This window comes from Camelus ferus, chromosome 21 (assembly GCF_009834535.1).
Source record: "Camelus ferus isolate YT-003-E chromosome 21, BCGSAC_Cfer_1.0, whole genome shotgun sequence".
Classification (NCBI taxonomy): Eukaryota; Metazoa; Chordata; class Mammalia; order Artiodactyla; family Camelidae; genus Camelus; species Camelus ferus.
The window spans coordinates 13,280,692-13,306,552 of NC_045716.1; the positions used below are offsets into that span (position 1 = coordinate 13,280,692).

General features: G+C 36.2%; 2 protein-coding genes and 1 non-coding gene across 9 annotated transcripts in view; 2 read left to right on the top strand and 1 right to left on the bottom strand.

Moving 5' to 3' along the window:
• Positions 1 to 4,911, bottom strand: part of DCAF6 (DDB1 and CUL4 associated factor 6) — a 117,931-nt gene extending 113,020 nt beyond the window's left edge. For 2 of the 7 annotated variants that reach the window (XM_032463789.1, XM_032463788.1), the window contains exon 1: positions 4,583 to 4,900. In XM_032463789.1, the coding sequence (XP_032319680.1) occupies positions 4,583 to 4,679 (97 nt within the window). In that variant the 5' untranslated portion in view covers positions 4,680 to 4,900. Of the gene's footprint in view, positions 1 to 4,582 lie in introns of all 7 variants that reach the window. The other 5 variants (XM_032463793.1, XM_032463791.1, XM_032463792.1 and 2 more) reach the window with 4 other exon arrangements.
• A 549-nt stretch (positions 4,912 to 5,460) lies between these two features.
• On the top strand, positions 5,461 to 24,521 carry MPC2 (mitochondrial pyruvate carrier 2). Its single transcript, XM_032463801.1, has 5 exons — positions 5,461 to 5,872; positions 15,391 to 15,431; positions 21,856 to 21,940; positions 22,334 to 22,445; positions 24,204 to 24,521. Exons 1-5 carry the CDS (start codon positions 5,764 to 5,766, stop codon positions 24,238 to 24,240), a joined length of 384 nt encoding a protein of 127 aa, XP_032319692.1. The 5' UTR covers positions 5,461 to 5,763; the 3' UTR covers positions 24,241 to 24,521.
• TRNAV-AAC lies at positions 21,108 to 21,179 on the top strand. Its single transcript has one exon. It is a non-coding gene; the product is annotated as a tRNA-Val (tRNA).
• Positions 24,522 to 25,861: the final 1,340 nt, after the last annotated feature.

A 25,861-nucleotide genomic window follows, 5' to 3' on the forward strand; every position in this document is an offset into this window, starting at 1 on the left:
TGCTGATGAGAATGTGAAACAACTGGAACTCTGAAACTGCTGATCAGAACGCAGTATGGTATAATGACTTTGGAAAAGTCTGGCAGTTTCTTATGAAGTTAAACAGACTTACCATACAACTCAGCAATCCCATTGTAGGTATTACACATGTAATCATGAAATGAGAATTTTAAAGTCCTATCCTCGTTATTTTTCCCAAAGTATAAACCAAAAGTTTCATTATTTACATCTTCTTTCTTAGCCATCACAATATCACACACACACACACACAAAAGTTTTTAATCTTCTGCAAGTACTTGGGGAACCCACCCCACCATCTAAAACTGCTTTGCAAACCTCAAGTCAACACTCAGTGGATATTCTACTGGGTCAACACCAACATTTTTAACAACATGATATGGAACAGAAAATAGAATGCACCACCCCTAGTAACGCTAAATACCATTTGGGGAATCTTTTAGTTTTGTGTGTGTACCACAAGTTGCCATTCATGTAAATGTATTTTTACTGTGGCTCATGGTCAAAACACTTGAAAAACACTGACCTGTAATATAAGTCCTATGCTACCAGAAGCTCCTCTTTTAAGCACTTTCATCCTATACCAGGAAGGAATGAAATAAATCCACAGTAGAGCTGTTCAATTGTCTGCAGTTGTTACAATTGATAATATGACTTTGGTGGTCTTATCTTCAGGAATTGTCCACATGTTCTATTACATATATTTGTCATATTTGACTGTCATTATTCACTATTAAAATCAGACATTTTTCAGCTTTCATTGAGATTTTAAGACTAAAGAAACAAAACACAAATATTTCACTAACTTTTCCCTAGTAGCTAAAAAGGAGGCAAAAGTCAAAATTTACCGACCCTCATAAAATACATCTTGGCAACACCTTATGAAGAATTTCATAAGTCTGAATGTTCAGGATATGCTAAAGACTAATCTAAATGCAAAATTATCCATTTCAATAGATACTGAGACTCTAAACATATTCAAAGAACATAGACTTCCTAATCCCCTTACAAAAAGAGATTTCAATCTCCACTATAAAGTTGTCACTGGCTTAGTGGTATAGCCTGAAAGTTCCTGTTTCCGCCCCCTCCCCCAACAGATTCCTATTGAAACCCTAACTCCCAAGGTAATAGTATTAGGAGGTGGAATCTTTGGGAGGTGATTAGGCTCGGATTAGTGCCCTTATAAAAGAGACCCCAGAGAATTAGCTTAACCCTTCTGCATGTGAGGTTACAGTGAAAAAAGATGACTATGAACCAGGAAGCAGGCTCTCACCAGACTCAGAACCTCACCACATAAGCACTCTTATCTCAGCCTCCCAGCCCCCAAAGCTGAAAAATAAATTTGTTGTTTATAAGCCACCCATTTTGTTATAGCATCCCAAGCCAAGACACTGCCTAATCATAATTTAAACACTTTATATTAAACATATTATACATTATAGCAAACAATCCCCTTGAAAATTTCCCTTAAATTGCTTTTTTTGTTGTTTTAACTGTCTTTTAACTTAGAAAGGTTAGAAAGTGTAAATTCAAATTGTAGGTAAGTCAGTCTAAAATGGGACAGATAGGAATAGAAAGAAGAAATGTACAGAAATGGTATTTTCTCTTATAAGAAATGTTTATCTCCATAAAACTGTAATGAAATATGCGTGGTTAATAAATTATTATAACAATGACTGAATTTCAAAAGCACTACTCCATAGCTAGTGTACAGTATCTTGAGGAACTCTGAAACATTTAAACCTACAGGTGTCTCTGACTCTGGACTTTGTGACAACTACTCTTTAAAAAAACAAATCCTCCAATGAAATTTAGATCAGGCTCATGAAGATTACAATCCCTGGCCTAGCCGCTGAATCCATGCTAGATAAAACAACCCTATTGGTTCAGGTGAATTTTGTGAATTTGGGGGCTAAAAGTAAACATACACATATTTTTCTTCTAAATAACATATAACAAATTACTTATCTTCATTCCAACAACATAAAAGGATGTTTTGTGAACTGTAATTTTCCTTGATGGGAGAAAAGAGATAACCCAATTTAAATAAAATCACCTGTAAAGCTTGACTACTCTTGGAAAGAGATGCCATGGTTACATAATTTGAAATGCACATGTTAGAAGAAAAATGTCAATTCCTTCTAACCCAATTTTACTATTATTTAAAAGTAATTCCTCATTAGAAATACAAATAATGGAAATAGATTAGAAAAATACTGTAAACAATCAAAATGTTTAAATTTTGCAGTCTCCAAAAAAAGGAATCTACTTACCTATTAAAACTTTTGCACTTTTCTAAAAGGTTTATAAGAGTACTTCAAAATACCATTTTTTAAAATCTCATTAATTCAGGCACTGCTAATATGGATTTTGCTGTTTCCTGAATGTTAAGCCAAGATTACCACTGAAGTATGGCACAGTTGGATAAACGAAAGGTGTAAAGAAGGTCTCCTAAGACCAAGAAATTATTTCACAAGCTATTTTCAAATACTTACAACACCACTTTTAAAGGAAGTTGTTCCAAGAATGTGCTAATTATAAAGTATATATTATTAGCACATTTAAAATATTATTTAAGATAAGGAATTCCCTGTATGAATATACATTTATTTGAAATATATTTAAACATAATTTTGGCTTTCTGCTAAAGACAATGGACTTTACTCTTTAATTCCCTCTACTCAACACACAAACTTCACTTCCATTAGGGAGTTAGAAGAGGAAGGGAAAAAGAAAATGTTTGGTTTTATTATACTTCGACCCTATCATAGATACAGCTAAATTAACTGAACCAGAAGGAAACATTCATATATAACCCTACATATAAGTACTACTTATTTAAATGCTCCAACTGATTGAGATAAAAGACCAAATAAAAATTCATTCATGCAGAACACAGTATTATAGTTTGCTTTATTAAGCTAAAATTAATTTCTTTCTCATCAAGTAAATATTCAAAGAAATACTCCTCATCTTTTTAGGTTAACGGTTTAAAAGAACACTGTCTATTGAAATTTAATTTTTAACTGATTAATCATCACTCTAGGTACCTATCCTAGAACAATGCACAAAAAACACAGACAAGGATGTTCACTGTAATGCTGTCAGTAACAGCAAACCACCAGGAAAAAAAGGAGGGGGGGAGAGGTTGAGTCGATTATGATACCTTTTTACTGTTTAACACTATGCAATAGTTTAAAAGACTGACTAGATCTATTTTTACTGCCAAAGAAAGATCTCCAAGATATAAGGCAAAAAAAAGCACGTTGCCAAAACGATGTTTACAATATGATACCATATACATAGATCACACACATACACAGCCCTACAGCATTTCTATGTGTGCATATGTGATAATAAGAATTCAAAGAAAAAGTTCTGGAGGAATATTTCGTAAACAGGTTAACACTGTTACCTCTCTAAGGGTGTGTACGTGAAATTGAATGGGAGGAATCACAAGGATTTTTGCTTCATTATTTTTTTACAAGGAGAATGTCACTGAGACACCAAAAAACAAGAGTAAAGGGGAAAAAATGCTAATTTCTCTCAAATAATTCACACACCAGAACTGGTAGGTGTAACCAGACTTCATTTTTATTGATTTTAAGTCAAAACCAAATGACATTAACAAATATTTAGCAAAAAGTGACAAAACTGGAAAGAAAAAAAAAACTTATGACGTCTTATCTTCAAAGTTGAAAAAAAAAAAAGAATAAAGAGTAATGAAAAGACAAAGAAACAAACAAAAATCCTTAGGAAATCTATCCACTTTAAGATACTGGCTCAGGCGTGACCCAGAATCCTCACAAATCCACTTTATCCAAAACGAAAAAAGTGGAATACTGTTCCCTCAAGTACCGAAGGTTGTTTTTAGAAAGCTTAACTAAGAAACAGTAAATGCCAAGTGCGTTTCACAGGGGTAGGAATGGGAACGTGAAACCCTACACCTCCTTAAAGCGGTCAAAACGACTGAACAGCAGAGTCCAACTGGGAGAGCGCGCGGGGGTGGGGAGAGCTCAGCTATCACTCCGAGGCTCTGGCTCGGAGCCGCAGAACAGTTTACACCGAGTCTGTTGGGAGCATGAAGTCCCCGAGGGTGGTCAACGCGTCGCCGCCGCCGCCTAAACCCTTGGGCGACTTAAGAGGAGGGGCAGTCAACACAAACTTAGGTCCTTCGCCTGAGCGGGGAGAGCGTCGAAGAGCGAAAGCGCCAACTTTTGCTCCAAACGCGGCAGCTCCGGGAGGATCGACAAGTCTCTGCCTGAGTCCCACTCCAAAAGCGACCCCAAAACCTTTCCTGGCCAGTACCGACCGCCCCCGGTCCGGCCCCCCGAGGAAACCCCATCAAGGGCGGCGGCTGGCAGGCAGGCAGCAGGCAAACAGGGTTTTGGCCGTGGGAGGACACGGGGGCGGGGTCCGTCGGCCGAGGTCTACCCAGCACCCCAGAGTCTCCTGGGCGCCCCTCTCCGGGCGCTGTCCCACCATCAACAGCCCCCTCGGCGCGGCCCCCTCCCCCACCTCTGGGCGGCGACCTCAGCGCCTCCGCCCCGGGGCCCCCGCTCACCCAGGTAGCGGCTCCGCAGCCGGGACGGGTCCTCCAGCCCGAGGGACCTTTTCCTCACGTCCCACAACAGGTGTGGGCAGGAGCCACCCCGAGACATGGCTCTGCCGGGCCGGGGGAGAAGGGGAGACCACCGCGTGGGGGAGGGGAGAAGGGGGAGGGAACACGCGAATCAACACCCGAGCCGCACCGGCACCATCCGCGCGCTGGGCCTCGCAGGCGCAGCCAGTTAGATGGCGGCGGCGGCGGCGGCGGCAGCGCCTTCGCCCCCGAAGCCCGGCCGCACCCGGGCCGGAGCTCGCTTCATACTCTCCTCCTCAGACTACCCAGAACATCCAGTTATCAGCAACAGTCCCCTCCCTCGGCCCCCCTCCAACAGGAGGAGGCGGAGGTGGCCTCGACTCCTCCCTCTCCTCGTTCTCGACACCCTCCCTTCCAAGCCTATCTCGCGAGAAGACGACCACCCTGGGGCCTGAAGCCGCTGTGCGCCATGGCTGCCCTTACCCTGGAAAAGTGAGTTCGGACCAGTCTAGCCAAATCCTTAATATTCTATGGATAAATGAGGATTAGAAAAAGAAGCTGCTAAGATCGGAAGTCTCTGGCTCACGAGTCTCATTCCAAAGGAAGCAAGATAGTTATGCGACGTCATCTTTAGTCGGGAAACGGAAGGCCCGAAAAGCCCATTTTAACTAGGGGCCTCCTTAATCAAAGTGAAATGGGATTAGAGCCGGTGCCGCTTCACTTTCCCTTCTTCAATATGGCCTCCAGGGCAGGAAAGAGAAATTGGAGGCTTGCGCTGGACCCCGCCCGCGCCCCTGGGCGGGCCAATCACCGTGGGCAGCTCCGGTTGCGCAAGCGCACTGCCGAGAGGACGCTGGGTAGATTTGGTGAGGCAATCCTTTTGGCACCTGTTTCCATGACTCCTCCTCCAGTCTCGGCAGCGGGAGGTCAGGAGGCGGGCCCGGGGCGGGCCAACGCAGAGTCTCCGCCCCCTCAACCTTCTCTGGTCGCGGGCCCTGGGGTGGTGTACTGGGGGGCAGCCTGAGCCACAGGAAGGGCACCCTGGGGGAGAGGAGGACGTGAGGCGTTGTGTCCGAGGAAGGTGAGGAGTTGCCCTTCATTATCAGCCAGGGACGAGCACGCGGCCACTCTCCCACCCGGCTGCTCACGGTCAGGCGGCAGAAATGTCAGCCGCCGGCGCCCGGGGCCTGCGGGCCACCTACCACCGGGTCCTCGACAGAGTGGAGCTCCTGCTGCCTGAGAAGTTGAGGCCGTTGTACAACCACCCGGCAGGTAATGAACCCAGAGTGGCTCCCACCGAGACCTTCCCCCCCTGTCCCTCTAAAGCAGACGTTTAGAGGCCCACTGACAACTCTGCCGCTGGAGACATCACCCACAGCCCCAACCCCTTACCTTCAAGTGAATCCTTGTACCTTCCCATCCTCCCTGCTTTTCGCTTTTTCTTTTCCAACATCTATCATAAACTCGGAATTTTCAAATCAGCCCCCTTTGCGACTTTGTTGCGCCCCATGCCTTAGGCACCACTCAGACCCGGACCGTGCCTCAGGGTTTGACCCTTCTCCATTTTTGCGACCACGAAAGGGCCTGGGCCACCACGAAACCTCATTCTCTCCTCTTTCCCTCCGTGAGTAGTTGTATATTGACCCATGCAGAGCAGAGCTGTCTTACCGCACCGGAGGGTTTGGAGTAAAGGTCATACTTCCTTCAGCTCCAGCTGACAGGCCTGCAGATGCGTTACCGAGTTTCTGAGTCAGTGTCATTCCTCGTCCCATGGGTCTAGTTTGTTTTAGTCTTTACTGATTTATGAAATTACTACTAACTAAACTCTCCCTGGACCTTTCTGTGTGTACAGACCTGGATTTAATTCTGCTCTGCCGCTTTCTGTAGTTGTGACCTTGGGTGAAATCCTAGATCTTAGTTTCTGTAAAATGTGATCCATGTAAGAGTAAAAGATAACATATGTGTTTGATTCTTCATAGATGCCCAGTAAATGTTAGCTCTCTTGAATCTATTGGAGAACAATGTTCGTGTGGTTGAAAAAAATAATTCTAAAAGAAACTGGATGATCCCAGTTCCTCCAACTCTTTATTCAAGGTCTAGAATTCTGTTACCTTTTCTATAAAATGGTTAGTGATAATACTTACTTGACTAGGAACTAAAACCGATATATTCAGAAGTCAGTTTTAAGCCTAAGACTTAGCAAAGGAGAAGTTTTCTTATGAATGGAAAGATTGAAGTGCAAGCCCCTAAGTGTCCCTTTTTTCCTACATAGTTAAATCTATCTCTGCAGTTGGTGTCATTAGGAAGGTTGTCCATTTCCCTCCATATCTGACTGTGAAGCAGCTCTTGGGAGTCTGAGATGGTTAATAAATCTGATTTCGAGTTTGATATTTAATGAACTGTATTTTTGAATTATACTTTAGTATAATATTATTTATTGTATTATCATACCCATGATAAAATTGATCTTTAAGGAGAGATTTTCTATGAAGAAGTTTAGTTTAGTTGCCTTTTAATTTTTTATCACACGGTTTTTTGGAATTGTGCTGTGTTTCGTGGCAGAGATTTCTCAGGAGGGAGGGTTAGGCAATGCTTCTGTAATAATATGGGCTTTCAGACAACTGAAATCTGTGGAGTCAACCCTACCCTCTTAAGCTTTGTGTTTGGGCTATAGGATAAAGGCAGGGTAGAGGAAGAGCAATTTTAAACCACTTTAAAAGAGAATTGGAGAGTAATTTTACTGTGATCTTTTCCACAGCCTTTGCTTTAACTACTTATAATTATTATTTGTAATACTTTATTCAACTTTCAGAATGAAGTGGAGTTATCTTTGGCTTGTAGATTGATTTGTAGACCGTGCATTTTATCTGGATACTCTTGGACTCTCAGTTATTATAACCCTTTGTTCAGTGTAGTGGAGGGAGCATAGGCTTTGAAGCCAGACTAACCTGGATTTGAATCTTGGCTGTGTGACCTTGACTTTAAATACCCTAAGCTTTAATCTATAAAATGGGGATAATAATTATCACCATTTAAGGGTTATTGTGAAAATTAAGTAATATAATGTCTGTAAAATATGTAGCAGTAGCTGCGCCTTAGACACTCAACACATGTTAGTGTTAGTTTCCTCCCATCTAAGGTTTTCACCAAAATGCAGTTAGAATACCTATCACTGCAAAATTAGTTGTGATTAAAAAGTTGTAGGCACACCAATGTAGAAGTGAAGAAACAGGAAAAATGTAACTGTTGATTCCTTAGCATTGAATAAATCTGGTGAAACACTGATTATTATTCCAAGAGTTATCAGAGTGAATAGTCAAGGTTTTTGCATACTGTTTTACGTAATAGTATGTTACTGAATCATTTTAAACATTAGACTAGATGCATATAATGGAGGTTTTTACAATAATATGCAAAGATAGATTCTAAATTTTTGAGATTTAATTTTATCATTGACAAGTATGTCTAGACAGGTGAGAAGACAGAATATGTCTTCATATAAATATATATTAGAGTATTGCATTATATATATAGACCTGTGACCTTCATCATCCATTTATCTACATATTTTCTCTGGCACATAATGACCTACTTCTGTAGAGTAAGAATACAGTTCTAGCCAAATATGTGTCCTAGCAAGTTCAATTCTCATAAGATACGTCATTCCTCACACCACCTCATAACTGTAAAAGTGTTTGATTTTTTCCTGGGCCATTGATATGTGGGACATTGCTCCCAGGATGCTAGGCAGTGGCAACAGGCCACAACTCCCAGTCAACTGTGCAATCAAGTGGGTGAACAACTGATAACCTACTGCCATTCTGCATCCATATAGCCATTATGTTTTTCACTTTCAGTACAGTATTCAGTAAATTATATGATGTTCAACAGTTTCTTATAAAATAAGCTTTGTATTAGATGATGTAGGCTAATGTAAATGTTCTGAGTGTGTTAAAGGTAAGCTAGGCTGAGCTCTGATATTTCAGTAGGTTAGGTATATTAAATAAATTTTCAATTTATGATACTTGCAACCTTCAGTGGTTTATCGGGATGTAACCCCATCGTAAATCAAGGAAAATGTGTACACAACTGAATTCCATGGAGTCAACATCTATACATCTATATATATAGATATACATATATATATAAACTACATATATAGGGGATGTATGCTCAAATTTTTTTTCTGATGGGGCAGTGTGTTCAAAAGTAAGAGGCCACAGCTCTAAAGAGTTTAAAAACTATCCTAGAAGGTGGTCGAAAAGTACGAACTTGCAGTTACAAGACAAATAAATTTGGGGCATGTAATGTACAGCATGATAACTATAGTTAAAAACATGTATTTTATATTTGAAAGCTGCTAAGAGAGTATATCTTAAAAGCTCTCATGACAGGAAAAACAATTTCTAACTAGGTGAGGTAATGAGTGTTAACTAAACTTAAAATAATTTGAGTGAGCTCCTTCCAAGGCCTTAGAGAAGATACAAAGATGATATGGCTCTAAAACGGTAGCCCCATAATGTTTTTAGTGTGAAATCAGAACTACCTTTACAAATAAAAATGAGTACTTTTTGACAGTCAATATCTGTGTCAAAGAGTAACCTTTACAAGTTCTAAGGATTTGTAAGTAGTTGGTTACATGATAGCAAACAGGTGGACTTGCTTGATATAAGGCATTTTAGAGGAAAGTTGAGGGATGTTGAGAAGTAACAAACCATAAAGAAATGGTATGAAAGGGATAAGAGGGGTAGTGGAAAGTATTCAGTAAGAATTTTATTTTTTCCATTGAGATACAGTGAGCACCTCAGTTCAATATTTGTATGTGTACATATTTGCATTTATGTAGAAGTTATTCTGTTCCAAGAAGGAAGTCTTTCCCTAGGGAGAGAAACATACATACAGTAAATGACGTACTTTCTGGGAAGAATTTATGAAATATTTCATTAACAATAACTCCTCTCAGATAAGGAAATTAGGAAGTAAATTTATGTCATTATCTTATCAATATGTTTGTCAAAGTTCATCAAGGTGACTAGACTTGTTAATTTGTTTGAAAATGTGTGTCTCTTACATATTTGCTTGTGATGTTCCCTTGCAGAATTTTTCAAATTCTTCCATGAAAGTTTGAACTTTAAAAAACATCAGTTTCACTTTAAAAATCAGACACAAAAGAAAATTATTCTTTGTATTTTTTGTTATGCTTGAAAATCGTTCATAGTTTTATAATAAATCCTTGTTGCTTATCTATTTTATGTATAGTACTTTGTATGTGTAAATTCCATATTCCTTATTTGTTCCTCCCCCTTTTCTCTTCCCTTTGGTAGCCATAAATTTGTTCTACAGTATAGATCGTAGTCTTAAATAGTCAGCATTTGAGGCCTTTCTCAACTTTCGAGAGTGGACTTCTAAGAAACAAAATGAAACTGTGTTCTTAGTTATTCTTTGTCTAAAAGATGGTACATTTATATCTGATGGGGATGCATTTCCCTCATCTTGGACTTGAAATTAAATTTCTTAAGAGGTGATTTTTATTAAGTATGTTTTCAACAACTCAATTTCTGCCTAATCAAGTTTTTTTATTCATCATAATGTATGTTAGCTAAATACTCTATATTTATGCTTATCTTGATTTTAAGGTGTTATAGTCACTTCAGGTATTATGATGATTTAATGACTTCATGTTTTTACTTCCTCCAGTGAGAATAGCTTTGTCATTGTAGAACATAAACCTGTTTTTCCCAGGTCTCAAAACACAACTTGACATTGTATTCTCCATGTTGGAGTGATACCTATTGTCAAATACCTTGTTTTGTCAACACTTTCTTTTAGAAATGTCAAAATAAGTTGGAATGTTTCCTCATCATCATTTCCATTATTGATTGATTGCTGTTTTCAGGAAGATAGCCTCTGTACCTAAATTCATACACGTCTACATTTGTTTGACTTACTTTTAAGGTAGAAAGTGATTAGCTAAGATAAACTTGAAGAGTCAATTAAGTTTTCCTTAAAATTTTTTGTTAATCTTTGCATGATCATGGGTATTACTAGCTATTTTATCCTTTTTTTAACAATGAAGAAACCACTACTTGTTTTCATATATAGATATCCAACTCTAATTATTTTTGTCATTTATCAGCATCCTCTGATATCCCAGAAAAACTAGAAATTTAGAATGTCTTATTAATATATATGTGCTACTGATATTTTTAAATTCAGCACTTAGCAGTTGTTAAACTAATTTAGGCTTTGTTTTATGGTTTAAAATTATTCATTAACTAAAATATTTATAACTCTCTTGGCCCGCATTCTAGCAACCATAGTTCATGTTTGAAAGTTTTTGTTTGGTTCGGTTGCGTTGGGAAAGGGCAGTTAATATTTTAAAACTATCACCTAGCTGAAGGCAGTTGAGTAAATTAGTTACCAGGCAAATCTACTGAAAAGCTTGACTGTTCATTAACCCTGAAGGATCAACTATTTAAGCTTGTAAAGAAACCAGAACCTAGAAGCATTGCTCAGGAAACAGGTTTTGGAATGGTAGAAGAGGAAGCATCATTTCTGAAATAGAAAGAGAAGAATCCACTCAGGAGTTCAAAGCCAGAGACTAAAACTATGTGTCAACTTACCCTTGAGTGATGAAGCCAAGCTTCATGCAGGGATAAAAAAATAAACTTAGTAACTGATACTGCATATGACCCCAAGATATGACAAAGAATGTGATGATAGGAATCTCAGAAACTCAAGCTAAATAAAATAACCAGAAGAGTTTGGAAAGATTGGCTTATAGATCAGTGCATTATGGCATCAGACTCATGGGAAGAATTTTCAGGAGCCCAAAAGGGGAGTGCCACAGTTTAAGAGTAGAGTAACTAATAAGTGAAAGTCTAGTACAGCCCTGATGTAAAGGGAACCTGATGTCCCTGGAGAAGGGTAAATAGAAATTCTAGCCTTGAGGGTGAAGCAGTGTCAAGGCAAATCTGGGTCAGACCTAAAGTTTAAATATCTCTGATTAGTACCTCTCCTGGATATGGTTAATCCAATTCAATTCTGTTCAAAAATATTATTTGTCAAGGAAAACTAAGAAACAGGCCTTGTCTTCAACACCTTGTCTGATTAAAATGACAGATACACAAATAGATCATTTTGTTAAGTGCAGAAAACAATAGAATAGACAGTCTGCTTTGGGAGTTCAGACAAGGAGCATTTAATCTAACCCGGAGATGTCAAAGAAGGCTTCTTTGAGGAGATGAAACACACAATGAGTTTTTGAAAGATAGTAGGAGTTAGCCAGATGAAGACAAGGCAGACTGTTGGGAGGGGACAGTTACAAAGTAAGGTTTAGAGCCATAAAACAGCTTGAAACTAGCTGCATGTTTGCCTAGTTTGTCCACCTAAGCCAGGGTTTCTTAATCCTGCAGTGCTGACATTTTGGGGGCTGGATGATTGTTTGTTGTGAGGGACTGTCCTTTGCATGGTAGGATGTTTAACAGCATGCCTGGCCTCTACCTAGTAGGTGTGGGTAACAACAGCACCACCACTACAGTTGTGACAACTAAAAATGTCTCTAATCATTGCTAAGTGTCCCCTGGGGGACAAAATTCACCCCTAGTTGAGAACCAGTGACCTGAGCTAAAATTTCATTAAATTAGGATTAGAAATTTTATTCTGAAACTCAATGTCTTCATGTTATCTATTTCTTTAGTTCCTTATTAAACATTTTTTATTATTTGTTATTCTTTATTAGAAATCCCAACCTAATCTTAAACAAAGAAAGAAAATTGTTTCCATATCTTGTTCAAATATTGGGAAGACAGAATCATTATGTGGCTAGAGTTCTAGGTGTAATGGTGGCTGCTATCAGAACAGTACAAAGTTTAGGGACTTGGATAAAAAGTCCCAGAAATTAAATATAGATAGATTTGCACTCAGTTATAAGAACACCAAAATTTTGAATTCCTCAATAGATTTAATTCTCCCAGCATCCCTTTCAGCATTATCTCCAGATTTGCTCTGCAACTTAAAATACGGAAAACTTGAAGGTACATGGTAAAACATGAAAATGACTAGCTCTTGCATATATGTGAGAAAATGAAGCTTAGTGTTGTAATTGTTTTGGCCACAAGAAAAGACAGAGCCTGTGCCATTACATTCTACCGTTTCAAGATTATTAGTCTAAAGATGGTATCCAGCTCTTGAAAAGAAAATAAGACAGATTGCAGAAGGATTTTAGGATTAGGTTTAAATGTTCTAGGAAATCAGTAAAGTTATTTAAAAATTCTAATGTATAAGCCAGACTTATCAATATGTAAGTATGAGGCTGATAAAAACAACTTATGATTTTAAAGAATTTTTCAGTTGTTTGCATAAGTATAACACACACACACACACATATGTTTTCTATTTACATGTGGGTACATACTTATACATTAGAGTCTAAATTCCAGTTAATATAAACTGCTTCCATCTGTGCTAGCTAACTTTTTCTCCTTTTTTTTAAATACTAGTTGTCATACAGTATTATATTAGTTTCAGGTATACAACATGGTGATTCGATGTTTATATACACTAACTCTTCTTTTTATTCAGCATCTACTAGGTGATAGGGGTACAAGCCTCAAGGAAGTTATACTTTTGATAGGTAAGCAGATAATACAACTAACTACAGTAGAATATTATTAGTGGTACATGCTGATAGATTCTTAAATCCCACTGTTTTAAAATCGCATTGAATTAATGAGTTTAGCTATAAGAACAATATGGATTCGTTTGAGAGGGGTAAAAAAATACCAAGGACTATGTTAAAGAGTGGGGATAGTCCTAAATGTGTAACATTGCCATCACTTAATGATGCTAAAAGTGAGCCATAGTTAACACTAGCTGTGTGACGCCTGCCTAGAACTACTCGGTAAGGAAAAAGCTAGAGGGAGAAGATGCCATTTTTACTTTTTTTTTTTTTTTTTTTTACATTTTTCAAATTTCTCTCCTTATTGTTAGGATTAACCAACTACTTTTGATGTTAGTTCAGCCAAAATGCACCCCAAAAAGGAGTGTTACCACTGGATTCGTTTTCACTTTGTGGTGGTGGTGTTACCTACATGTGAAACTGGAGCAGCTTTGATAAAAGCACTCGAGAGTTAAGATTCCTTAAAATGTTTTTATATAGCTTCCAGATATGATTTTACTTAAACAACCTTCCTGTGCTTAGGTCATTAGAAGCCAGCAGTGTATTTTATTTACCAAAATATCCCCAGTGCCTGACAAACTGTAAAGCGTGCAGTAATTATTATAGGTAAACAAATGAATGGTCTTCCCTGCAACAATTAAGCTGAGAACCACACTGGATCTTAACTCACTCCCTGGTTTTTCAACTTCACTATCTTTCTCTTGTTTTGTTTCTAAGTAATAGGTTTAAGTCAGTTTTAACTTTTAAATGTTACTTATGCATATGTGAACAGAAACATTTCTTTAGTATTAATGACAGTGATTTTCCCTCTTGTACTAGAAGGGAAAACGGATAAATGAATCTTTACCTGCTGGTGCTCTTGAGAAATATTACTGGGAGCAGATGAAGAGAAATAATATGTTATGTTTGGGTGATTTTGCCATTTTAGATGTGATTTTTGTGATCCATAAAAATAAATAATTTATTCTTACAAAGTAAAGTGGATTAAGGCAGAAATCATAATCACAAATATAATAGGATTTTTTAAATTTTGAATTTGCTTAAAAATCACTGTTGTCTTACATGAAATTGGTTAATTTTTGTGTTAAGAAGTAAATGTATTTTGATGATTTAGTGTGTTGAGAGCATACACACCATACTAAGTGCTCTGATATGTATTGGATTTAGTTTTTAACTTACCATAGACAAAATCTGTTTCTTTCCTGTCACTGTATCCCCTGGACATATGATTTGGAAGAGTTAAAAGTGGGCAGAGTTATGTTATGTGGTTAAAGAGCACTAGTTTAAGAGTCAAAAGACTTTTATGTTCCAGTCAGTCACCGTTCTGCTGCTTACTAGCTGCATGACTTGGGTAGGTCTTGGAACTTCTCTGAGCCTTATTGGTAAAATGAAGAATTTGGATTAGATCATCTCTGAGTTTCCTTCCAGCTCTGAAACATCATGCTTCTCAAATTCTAGGTTATCTAAGAAACCAGAATTGATTTCAATGCTACAAACATTTATTTAACGTTTTGCACAAGGCAGATGGGTACCAGGATAACTAAAACAACGACCCTACTATTTAAGGAACTTACAAATCTAGTTCTTCCCTTTTCTGATGTGACCCTTAAAATTAGGTTTATGAATTTTGTACTAGAATGTACAGAATTTTTACAAGAACTTTTACTAGAATATATATGGTGACATGTCATCTATAATAAATATTAATAGAATTACTGAATATATAAATATCCTCTGAGCCTTGTATACAAAAATTCGATAATTTGTAATTGCTCCAACCTGAAGATTATCCGAATGTGAAGTAACAATATGTTCCACATTCAAGGCAAAGCACTGAGAATGGTTCCAAAGCCATCTCCATTATACTTTAGCTAATTTAATAGGTCGCAAAAATACAAATAATTGGCAGGGAGATCAAAACGACTTGTAGGAAAGATTGATACTGTGGTGACTTTCTAAATATTAAATACAAAGTATGCAGAAAGCATAGTAAAAGTTATTACAAATAGATTGATAAATCTCAAGGTTTTTGAAATGTGGTAATGATTATTAAAAGGCATGTAGAAAATAGTTGGTTTATTGCTGAATTTTTCTTTTTTTTTTTCTTCAGGTCCCAAAACAGTATTTTTCTGGGCTCCAATTATGAAATGGGTAAGTCTTGAGTTTTTGCAGAAGCTGCTTAAATTGGTATTCTTTAAAAGGAGCTTATTAATTTGATCGACGTACTTTCAAATGTTCACAGTATGCCTTGAAATAATTTCATACAAATGCTCTCAGATGTATCATTTTCACTGCATAAAGCACATTGCCTACTTTAGTTTTTATGAACTCTGTACATAAGAAACCTTTTGGGAACTTATTTGTTATCAAAAAGCTTGTAATTGTGGGCCCTAGGACCATGAAACTTCATTCTAAAATTTTGTGACTATGTAAAACATTAAACTAATTAGAACCCCCTAAATTGACTTTTATTATCAATTTAGTATAAGAACTTAGTTAACACTAAAATAGAGGCAAAGAAAGTTAGTCTCAAAAAGTAGAAGCATTTATCCAAGGGTATACATAAACATTTAGTAAATGGTAGAATCTAGGGTTTCTAACCCCAAGACCAGTGCTTTTACCAAATGCCAGCTTCCGTTCCTAAAGTTCTCACTAAGCTGAAAAGAAATAATTGTGGTGGCTGTTAGTAACAAATCACTGATTTTATGTTGGAAGGGCCAGTGTTGGCTTAACGCAGTGCTTCTCAGAATGTCATCCTGAGACCTGCAGCACTAGCATCACCCAGGAAGGAACAAGTTAGAAATGCAGATTTTCAGGCCCCATCACAGATTTACTAAATCTGAAACTGGGGATGGAGCCTAGTAATTTGTATTTTAATAAACCCTCCAGGTGATTCTGATGCCTTCTAAAGTTTAAAAACTACTGGTCTGCAGGCTTTTTTGGGAGGGTTTTTTTTTTTTTTTCGGTTGTAATAAAATTTACCATCTTAACCATTTGTTGTAGTTTTTGAATACGTTCACACCACTGTGCAACCAATTTGTAGAACTCTTTCTATCTTGCAAAACTAAAACTCTGAACCCATTAAACAATAGCTCCTCATTACTCCCTCCCCCCTGCCCCTGGCAACCACCATTCTGCTTTCTGTCTCTATGAATTTGACTACTCTAGTTACCCTATGTAAGTGGAATCATACAATATGTGCCCTTTTATGTCTGGCTAATTTCACTTCGCATAACATCCTCAAGGTTCATCCATGTTGTAGTATATGTCAGAATTTCTGTCCTTTTTAAGTCTGAATAATATTTTGCTGTATGTATATATCACATTTTGTTTATCCAGTCATCTTTTGATGGACACTTGGGTTGCTTCACCTTTTGGCTATTGTTAACAGTGTTGCTATGAACAGTGGTATGCAATATCTGTTCCAGACCCTGCTTTCAGTTCTTTTGGGTCTATACCTACGAGTGGAATTGTTGGATCATGTGGTAATTCCATATTTAATCTTCTGATGAACTGCTGTACTATATTCCACAGCAGTGGCACTGTTTTACATTCCCACCAGCAATTCACAAGGGTTCCAATTTCTCCACATCCCTGCCAACACTTGTTACTTTTGTTGTTATTGTTGTTTTACGATAGACATCCTAATGGGTGTGAAGTGGTGTCCCCCTGTAGTTTTGATGTGCATTTCACTAATATGATTAGTTATGCTGAACATCTTTTCATGTGCTTATTGACCATTTTTACATCTTCTTTGGAGAAATATCTATTTAAGCCCTTTGCCCATTTTTTTAATCAAGTTGGTTTTTGTTCCTGGGTTGTAGGCCATTTTAATTCTCTTACATGTATTGTTTTAAGTCGTTAGAAGAATTCAGAAACTCAGTTATAAATCCAAGTACTTGAGAATGTTAGAGCTGGAATTAGCTGTCCCTCAATTTTATGACCTGAGGCAAGTTCAATTTCTGCCCTTTTGTCTCAACTATAAAATGACAAGATTAGAGTAAATTAGTGGTTGGGAGCCATATTTTACAGAGAACTAGGGAGCAGTTCTCTTTTTAGAGTTATATATTGAGAAAAGATCCCACCAGTTTAAAAAAGAAGTTTCAACATATCATCTTTAATGATTCTGCTCACACTCTAAGCATTCAAAAATAGTGATTTTTTAAAATACTATAAAAGATATATTACTATTTCCTTCATCTTCTTTCTTTACCAATACTTAAAATTCTATAGCTATGAAGTGGAATTGATTGCTGAAGTATTGTTTCTAGCACCATTATGAAAAGAGTAAGAATGATTTAATGTATTTGCAGTAAATTTGGAGGTCCCACAATTTAGAGGTTTATTAATTTTGCCAATAGCTTTGTTTCTTTGATCTGGTCCATGAGTGTTTTGAAACATTGATGGTATTATATACTCATAAGTGCTTTCTCGACCGTCTCTTTAAAAAATCTATTTTAAGTTCATGTTGAAATCATACATAATCTCCTGATGACAGCACAGCAGTAGAAACTTCTCTGTCTTGTTCTCTGATAGGGAGACTTCTCTTGTTAGAAATTTTTTTATGTACATGTTAATATACTTTCCTTTCCCAGAGCATTTGATAATAAATAATCTATGGTAGTCTATACCTGACACTTAACAGTTGCTGCTGCCAGCCACGTTAAGTTCCACATTAAGAATTTTAGACTAGAGTTCTTCAGATGTTTAATTGTGGTAGAATCCTGGTTAGCTACTTCCGTTGAAATCAAATAATTAATCATAAAGACCAACATGGATAATTCTACAAAACAATACTACATACCCTTGAATGTTTTAACTTAAAGAATATAAATATATATTCATTTGTCTGCTATCTACTATAAGGCCAAAGCTTTTGTTTGTGTATAGATCCACTGATTTTGAGTTCCACATTTCTCTCTTGGATGAATGAATTATATCATAGTGCATCCTATATAATTTTGGTTTAGTTTTCTTTAAAGCAGAGCAAGTCTGTAGACACTTTCATAATAGTATGAAAATAGAAACCTGCTAAGATTTTTATGGCTCCCCCTCTCCAATCTTTTTATTTCTGTCTTGTTTACATCAAATTTGACAGCAAGTTTTAAAACTTGCCTTTATTCAGTCCTCCCAAGTAGTCACTTTAGTTTTCATAGAAATAACAACCCTCTTTTTGTATTTCACCTGTTTGCCTAATAGTTCATTTAGTTAGGTAAATTACATTAACAAGTAAAGTTAGCATAAACAGGTTTGAGGACAAACACAGTGACTTGGTAAAAATATAACTCAACTGATAGGAGCAAAAATACATGTGTGCAACACAGAATAAATAGCCCACTAGCCATGACATGTTAGCTTGTTTACAGAAGGAATGGAGATCATTGACTAACCTGGGGAAACTATTACGTGAAAGTCAGTTAAGAGAGCTTCTTTTCTTTTTGTTCACAATCTTTTTCCACAGACTGGATTATATTTAACTCTTAAACAATATACAATTTGTTGTAGCTAATTCTATGTTCTCTTCTCCTTAGGAATAAGTCAAACTATTTCAAGATTATCTATGCAGATTTTTAATACCTATCTACTTGCTTTTCCAGCTGGAACTATTTACATAGTCTAATTCACAGTTTAAAATTTTGAGGACCTTGCCATCTCTAAGCATTTTGGAATTGGAATATTCCGTAGTGGTATTTTTTTTAACACTCCTCTAAAGGTGTCATACGACTTTTTTTTTTTTTTTAGTAAAGGAGAAAATATTGGAATGAAAGAAGGAATAAGTGTTTTATTCTATCTGATGAGTATTTACTCCACCCAGTAGAAATAACCAGATGCCAGAAAGAATCACAAACCTGGGGTTCACATATTTGAAAACCAGTTTTTAATTGTTGGAAAGAGAGCTAACTTGAATCTACTTGATGCCAAACTGTTTGTATTAGGTTATTTAATTTATTATCTCATATTTAATCTTTATCAGAAAAAAGTCTGAGATATGAATGTTATCACCATTTTCCTAATAAAGGTACTGAGGTTCAAAGAACTAGAACTGTTGTTAGTAAGTGATAGAGTCAGGGTTTGAACCCTCAGGTCTAATTTGACTCCAAAGCCTAGGCTGTTACTTCCATTGCCCCCTTCAAAATATAGTCACTGTGAATCTATCTATAATTGGTACTTTCTTTGTTAGGGAGTATTTTACATAATCTTGTGGTATACTCTAACTACTCTCTGGCTCTACAGTTCTATTATTTGAATAAAGTTCATAATAAAGAGAGAACACGGACCTTCTGCCTTTGAGGCTAGTAATGCAAAAAAGGATTACTTCTAGAAAGAGACTAATAATATTCCTTTATCTCTCCTGCTCTAAAGATGTAAGCTACTATTTCTTGTTGTTAATAATGATATTTTCCAGGCACTGCGCTAATATTTTTAAAGCATATTATCTCATTTAATCATGTATCACTTTTGCAAGGGTAGCTATTAATAATCTCATTTTATACATGAAAAATTTAAGACAAAGCGTTATGTAACTTGACCAAAGTCACACACCTAGTTAATGGCAGAGATTAGATTCACAGTAAGATTTTCTAAAATAATTTACGTAAGGTTAGAATGGTGTAGAAATAGAAAGGGATTTTTTAGAAATGTGGGAAACTAATATAATACTGTAAATCAACTATACTTTAATTTAAAAAAACAGATTAAAGAGGCATAGCAACCAAATATGCAGTGTATTATCCTGACCTAACTGTACTCTGGACAAGAAAAAAACCTATTTTAAAGGACATTTGGGGACAGCTGTCAAAATTTAACTATGAACTCTACTGCACACTAAAATATTAGGGGGTCAAAGGGTATGATATCTACAACTTCTTTGTAAACAGGTCAGAAAAATATATATACATATAAAGAGAGAAGATAATAAAGCAGATATGTCCAAATGTTTTAAAAAAAGAAAGAAAGAAAATATGTGAAAAGGAGCTCAAGACGTTTGTGGGAGAGAACAATCCCTAACACTAACATGTCCTAGAAAAATAAAACAGACTGTGAGCATAAATAAAACCATGGCCCTTTCCGAAAGCAGATAATACACCATAACCTATAGCCATCATGAGTCTATTTGACAAGCCACAGTATAATATGTGGGCCCAGTAGAATAATGGCAGAAGTCAGTCCCTTTCTTCCCCTCTATAATGGCAGTATTCCACCCTGCAGAAGTAGAACAAACATGCAACAGAGAAAATGTGCTTTGGGACCTGGAAGAAGAATGTAGGAGGGATGATTAGGAAGCATTTGAGAAGAAAATCACGGGACTGTGGGGAAAAGTTAACAAGAAAAGTAGTGTTGATCATAATTTACCCCTACTTACACTCCTATGTTTACCAATTTGCCCCTTTTTAAACCAGAGTCATCGCTTTCTTGAACTACTGATCTTATTAAGCCATTTGGATTTGGTTTAAATTTGTATATAAATTCACAAGAATGCATTTGTTCTATTTAGGAGAAAAACCTCTTTGCTGATTTATATTTTTCATGCAAGAGCATCTTTTGGGAACTCAATAAAACCTGAAAATAAATTTCTTAAACACATGTTTTCTAATAACATATTTAGGATTTGATTTAAAGTACTTAAAGAAAGAAGGAGAAAGGGAAGAGGAGAGGTGAAGCAAATAAGGCAGAATCTCAGGAATTGCTGACTGAGTGACGTGCATCTAGAGCTGTGTACTAGTCTCTCTTATTTTGCGTGTGAATTTTTCATCAACAAATATCATTACATATTCTTATCTCTGCAATAGAGTAGCATAACTCATATTCTAGTGAAGACTCAAGGGGGAGGGTATAGCTCAGTGGTAGAGCGCATGCTTAACATGCATGAGGTCCTGGCTTCAATCCCCAGTACCTCCATCAAAAAGGAAAGAAAAAAAAAGACTCATTACTAAACTTCTGAGTGATGCTGATTGTAGGGTATTAGTGGAATGATTCTATAAAAGACTTTAAACTATAGCAGTAGAAATGACCATGTATACTTTGACATTAAAGAAAAATTATCTAACCAAGAAACTAGAATTGTAACAGAGCTTTTCTGATACTTCTACTTTAAAAAAAAAAAAAAGAAGAAGAAGAAGAACACTGACCAAAAACATGAAAGGGGGAATTTATACAAATACCTTTCAGGCATCTTCCAGACCAGTAGTCCCCAACATGTTTAAAGAATATGTAAACTCATGTGAAAGAAGTATCACTTTAGAACAAAAATACAAATACATTTGTAGAACAAGTATATATATATGTGTGTGTGTATATATATATGTATATGCACACATAGACACACACTCCTGATTTTCAAATATATGAGGCTGCTTAATGTGATTAACAAAATATAAATTAATTCAAAAAGCATTTCTGAATTCATTGTACCTTTTCGTCATGACATACATTTTCCTAATGCATGGATACTAAAATCATATCTACGGTCATGTGAAAATCTCTGAAATAGTTTTTGTTTTATTTAAAGTTAAGAACTATTACTACACATTCAAGATGCTTTTTTTTCTTTCTACATGTTAATGTGTATTTCCAGGGCTTGGTGTGTGCTGGATTGGCTGACATGGCCAGACCTGCAGAAAAACTCAGCACAGCTCAATCGGCTGTTTTGATGGCAACAGGTAAATTAAATGACTATATTCTGTGCTCTGTATAGGGCATTCAATTGTTTTGTTTTACACCAATTTATTTAATGGTTTAATGTTTGAAGTATATGTACATACACTCACACACAAAGAAATTAACATTGTTATTTATCTCTAGGAAGTTACTGCATTATAGATGGAGAAGGCAGAGGAGGGTTATAAAATTTCCCTACGTGAGAACTGAGAATTATGTGTAGCACTGAATTATAGCAACTTTATTAAAGACTCAGAGTATAGCATTTCTTGGTCCTTTATCCTACTTTATGTTGTCATAGTTTTAGTTATAATTATTTTACTCTAATATTAAATGTTCAGATAAGACATTGCAGGTGCACCTATGGTTTAAAAAATTTTTTTTTGTTTCAACAGGGTTTATTTGGTCAAGATATTCACTTGTAATTATTCCAAAAAACTGGAGTCTGTTTGCTGTTAATTTCTTTGTCGGTACAGCAGGAGCCTCTCAGCTCTTTCGTATTTGGAGGTAAGCTTACTATAAGTATAATATATAATATATATATATGTATATATGCCTCAGAGGCTACCCAGCTGGCAATACTGTTGTTGTTGTTTTTAATTCACATGTAATGCTAAGTCTGGATGTGCTTGAAGCAGAAATTTAACATTTCTAGAAAGTCTGGGGGTTCAAGTTAAAAGTGTTAAGCAATGTGTTACCTAGGTTTTAAATCTGTATGTTATCTTGATGCACAGCTCTTTCATAAAGTCTCTTTTATTAGGACAACAAAAACAGTTTATGGCTCATTAGGTAATTTTCCACATGAACCTTATATCACTTACTTTCAATTATATATAATAAAGTGGGAGTTAAGTGTATAGCTGTGTAATTTGATGTTTAGAGTGGGGCTCCCATTTTCATTGGAAAATAAGGGTTCTGTGAGCATTGGAAATTTTTTAAACTATTTATTTAGTAGTTAATTTTATTTGTCAGTGACTGGTTAACACTTGCAATGATCTTAGATGAAGGCTCTAACTTTGTTTGAATCATAGAACATTTCTAAATTACAAAACAGTATCATGAATAACAACTTTCTTTGGCTAAAAAAATTGAATTATCTCAATAAATAGAAAACACTGAGTTATAATTTTCCTTCCTTTCGGAAAGCATTCTGTTCTGCAGAGTATAATACATTTTAATTTCATTCATCTTTACCATTCCTAGCTTTACTGGTAGCTTTATAATGTAATCCTTTCATAATAATCTAGCACATAATGGATGGATCAGTATATAACTCACTCTACAGTATGCCTTACAACCATTTTTAGGGCTTACTTATATCAGTATAAACTTAAATTTGTAAAATGATTTTATTCACAGAGTACTGTTCTCATCTGCCATCTCATTTTAACCTTATATTAACTCATGATAGTAGAGCTATTAGAAGACTAAGTGCCACATTTCTACTATCAGAAATTCAGATATGGTTTAACAAAAGGATTTTTGGCCTTTCCATTACAATAGCAGATTGGGAGATTTAGTTAGAAATATAAATGTTGGAATCCCTGGACAACACTATTGAATATTTGAAATCAGGGACCTTTTGAGCAGTCTGGAAGGCATGGTAGGCTTCGTAGAATAAGTTCCTTCTTGTGCTTATTCAATTTTCCACTCTATTTTCAGATAGGAAGAGTAGTAAATGAGGCCCGGAGTATTGTAGAAGGGAAAGACTGTGGCTTTGTGGTTAATTCTTCTTTCAATTAGTGAGAATTGAAGAAACTGTTCTTAGCTTCAATAAATTTAAGTGTTACAACCTGCTGACCCAGTAGGCTACCTGCATTACAGAATTATATTTTATTTTTAGTGATTAGACAGGATCCCATTCCCAACTGATTTTATTCTCAGGAAAGATGCTTTGTGAGTATAAAATAAAAAGTTCTAGACAACCACATTTTGCTAAATTTTACACATATGTCCACATGTTTGTCATATTCTTATAATAGTTCAAGAAAGAAAATATTCATTAAAATAATATTTATGTGTGGGAAACTGTGTATCAGCTAAGTTGTTAACTGGCAGTTGGAAGCCAGATGCAAATAAAGTCCTTAGGTTGCTTTCCCACCTGCTTGTTTCCACCTACAAGCCCCTGGGAAGATTGTATTTACAACTGTATAGCTTCTTGACTAGTGAGAAAGAAGGGATGGAAGGAATATGCTTTCCATTCCCTTCTTATTATAAATTTATCTTTGTGATTCATGATTATTTTTCTTTCTGTTTTCTTTATAGATATAACCAAGAATTAAAAGCTAATGCAAACAAATAAGAGTTCCTGATCACCCTGACAATCTAGATGTGGACATAACCACTGGGACCTAGTTTGATTTATTATTCGGTTATTGATAAGGTGATGCTAACTGTGCTAATGTTTGGAAGGCATAAGACGAATCTAATTGTAATTAGGAGCTAGTATGTGATTCAACAGAAAAAATAAAGCAAACTTTTAATAATACTGCCTCTTCACATATGACTTAAGGAATTTATCTATGGATATTAGTAACATTTTTCTACTCTTTGTCCATAATAAATCATACTTGCTCATACATACCACTTGCCTCCTTCTGTTCTTGTCAGCCAAAATGTGTGTGTGTGTGTGTATATATACATACATACACACACACACATATACATTCCAGTGAGTCAAAAGATAGTTGGAAGGTTAAATAATCTGTTGTATGGTGAAAGGTGATGAAGTAGCTAAAAGTGAAAGGAAATAGAGTTAAAGAGAATAAGAAATGATTAAATGGCTAGCAACATAACCTCAAACTATTTTAAAATATTGTAACTTGAAATGAAAAATCTTGTGAAGAATTTTTTGGGCGGGATATTGTATGAAATTCTTTTACAGCTACAGAGTAAGAAAGGATTTGTAAAATTTTAAAATACATCTAATACCTGAAATAATATGATAGAAAAACTCTTGAGTCGGGCAGAACTGAATTTGAATCACACGTCTTGTGACTTGTAATCTGACTATGGGCAAATTAAGAAAGTGTCCGGCAGAGTGCCTGGGAACTCAGTCGGCTTCCTATAAATGTTTGTGGCCTTTGTCCCCATTATGAGGAGACACTAGGCATAGATCACTCCATACTAGAAATAATCACAGCCTATTTGCTTTGAACTCCCGTTTGGAGTACTGAGCTTTCTTCTGAAAATCCTAGTAAAACCAGGCCTGTTTAGGAATGTAGGCAGAGGAATCATAAAACAAATTATTTCTAAATATGAAGAAGTGACAAAAAGAAACTTTTGAATAATAATATACAACAACTGATGAAAATTTGGCAATTATTAAGCAATTGAAAACCTTGCACTTTATCTTTTATGCCTTCAGCATAGTCCGTCTTTGAGGAGGAAGGATTAGAGAATTTGACACAGGCAAAAGTGAACAAGTCCCAAAAGGTCAGATTATTATTGCTTTCTCTTTTCAAGCCATACTGTTCAGTTAGTTTGCAGACCAATGTGAGCACGTGTGCATGTGTTTCTCAGAGTTAAGCATTTAGAAGCACATCCATTATGAAATATGGCATAAGCAAAAAAGTTTATTAAAGTGTATATGTTGAGTTGGTGTTTCACATCCTTTTCATTAAAACCTGTTCTTTCCTATGTTGGTTCTCCTAAGCCCCACTGTCAGTCAGATTCATTGTAGCATTTAGATGTAGCAGTCACACACAGTCTTCTTGGTTCTCAGAAGCTCCACTGACAGACCGTCTCATGCTTCCTTTCTGCCCAAAAACTTTCATCCATCCCATTATTGAATCTTAAAAATAAAAGACTCCAACATGTATCCAATTGAAAACTCTCGCTGCCGGTGATCAATTTCACAACTGCTCTCAATAACTTAGAAGGTAGAATCTGTATACTAGAAGTCCTTCCTATCCATGGAGCTA

Coding starts and splice junctions, on each gene's coding strand:
- MPC2 (XM_032463801.1), top strand. CDS start 5,764: ATGTCAGCCGCCGGCGCCCGGGGCCTGCGGGCCACCTACCACCGGGTC. Junction 15,432..21,855: donor GGGCTCCAATTATGAAATGG/GTAAGTCTTGAG, acceptor GTGTATTTCCAG/GGCTTGGTGTGTGCTGGATT. Junction 22,446..24,203: donor CAGCTCTTTCGTATTTGGAG/GTAAGCTTACTA, acceptor TTTTCTTTATAG/ATATAACCAAGAATTAAAAG.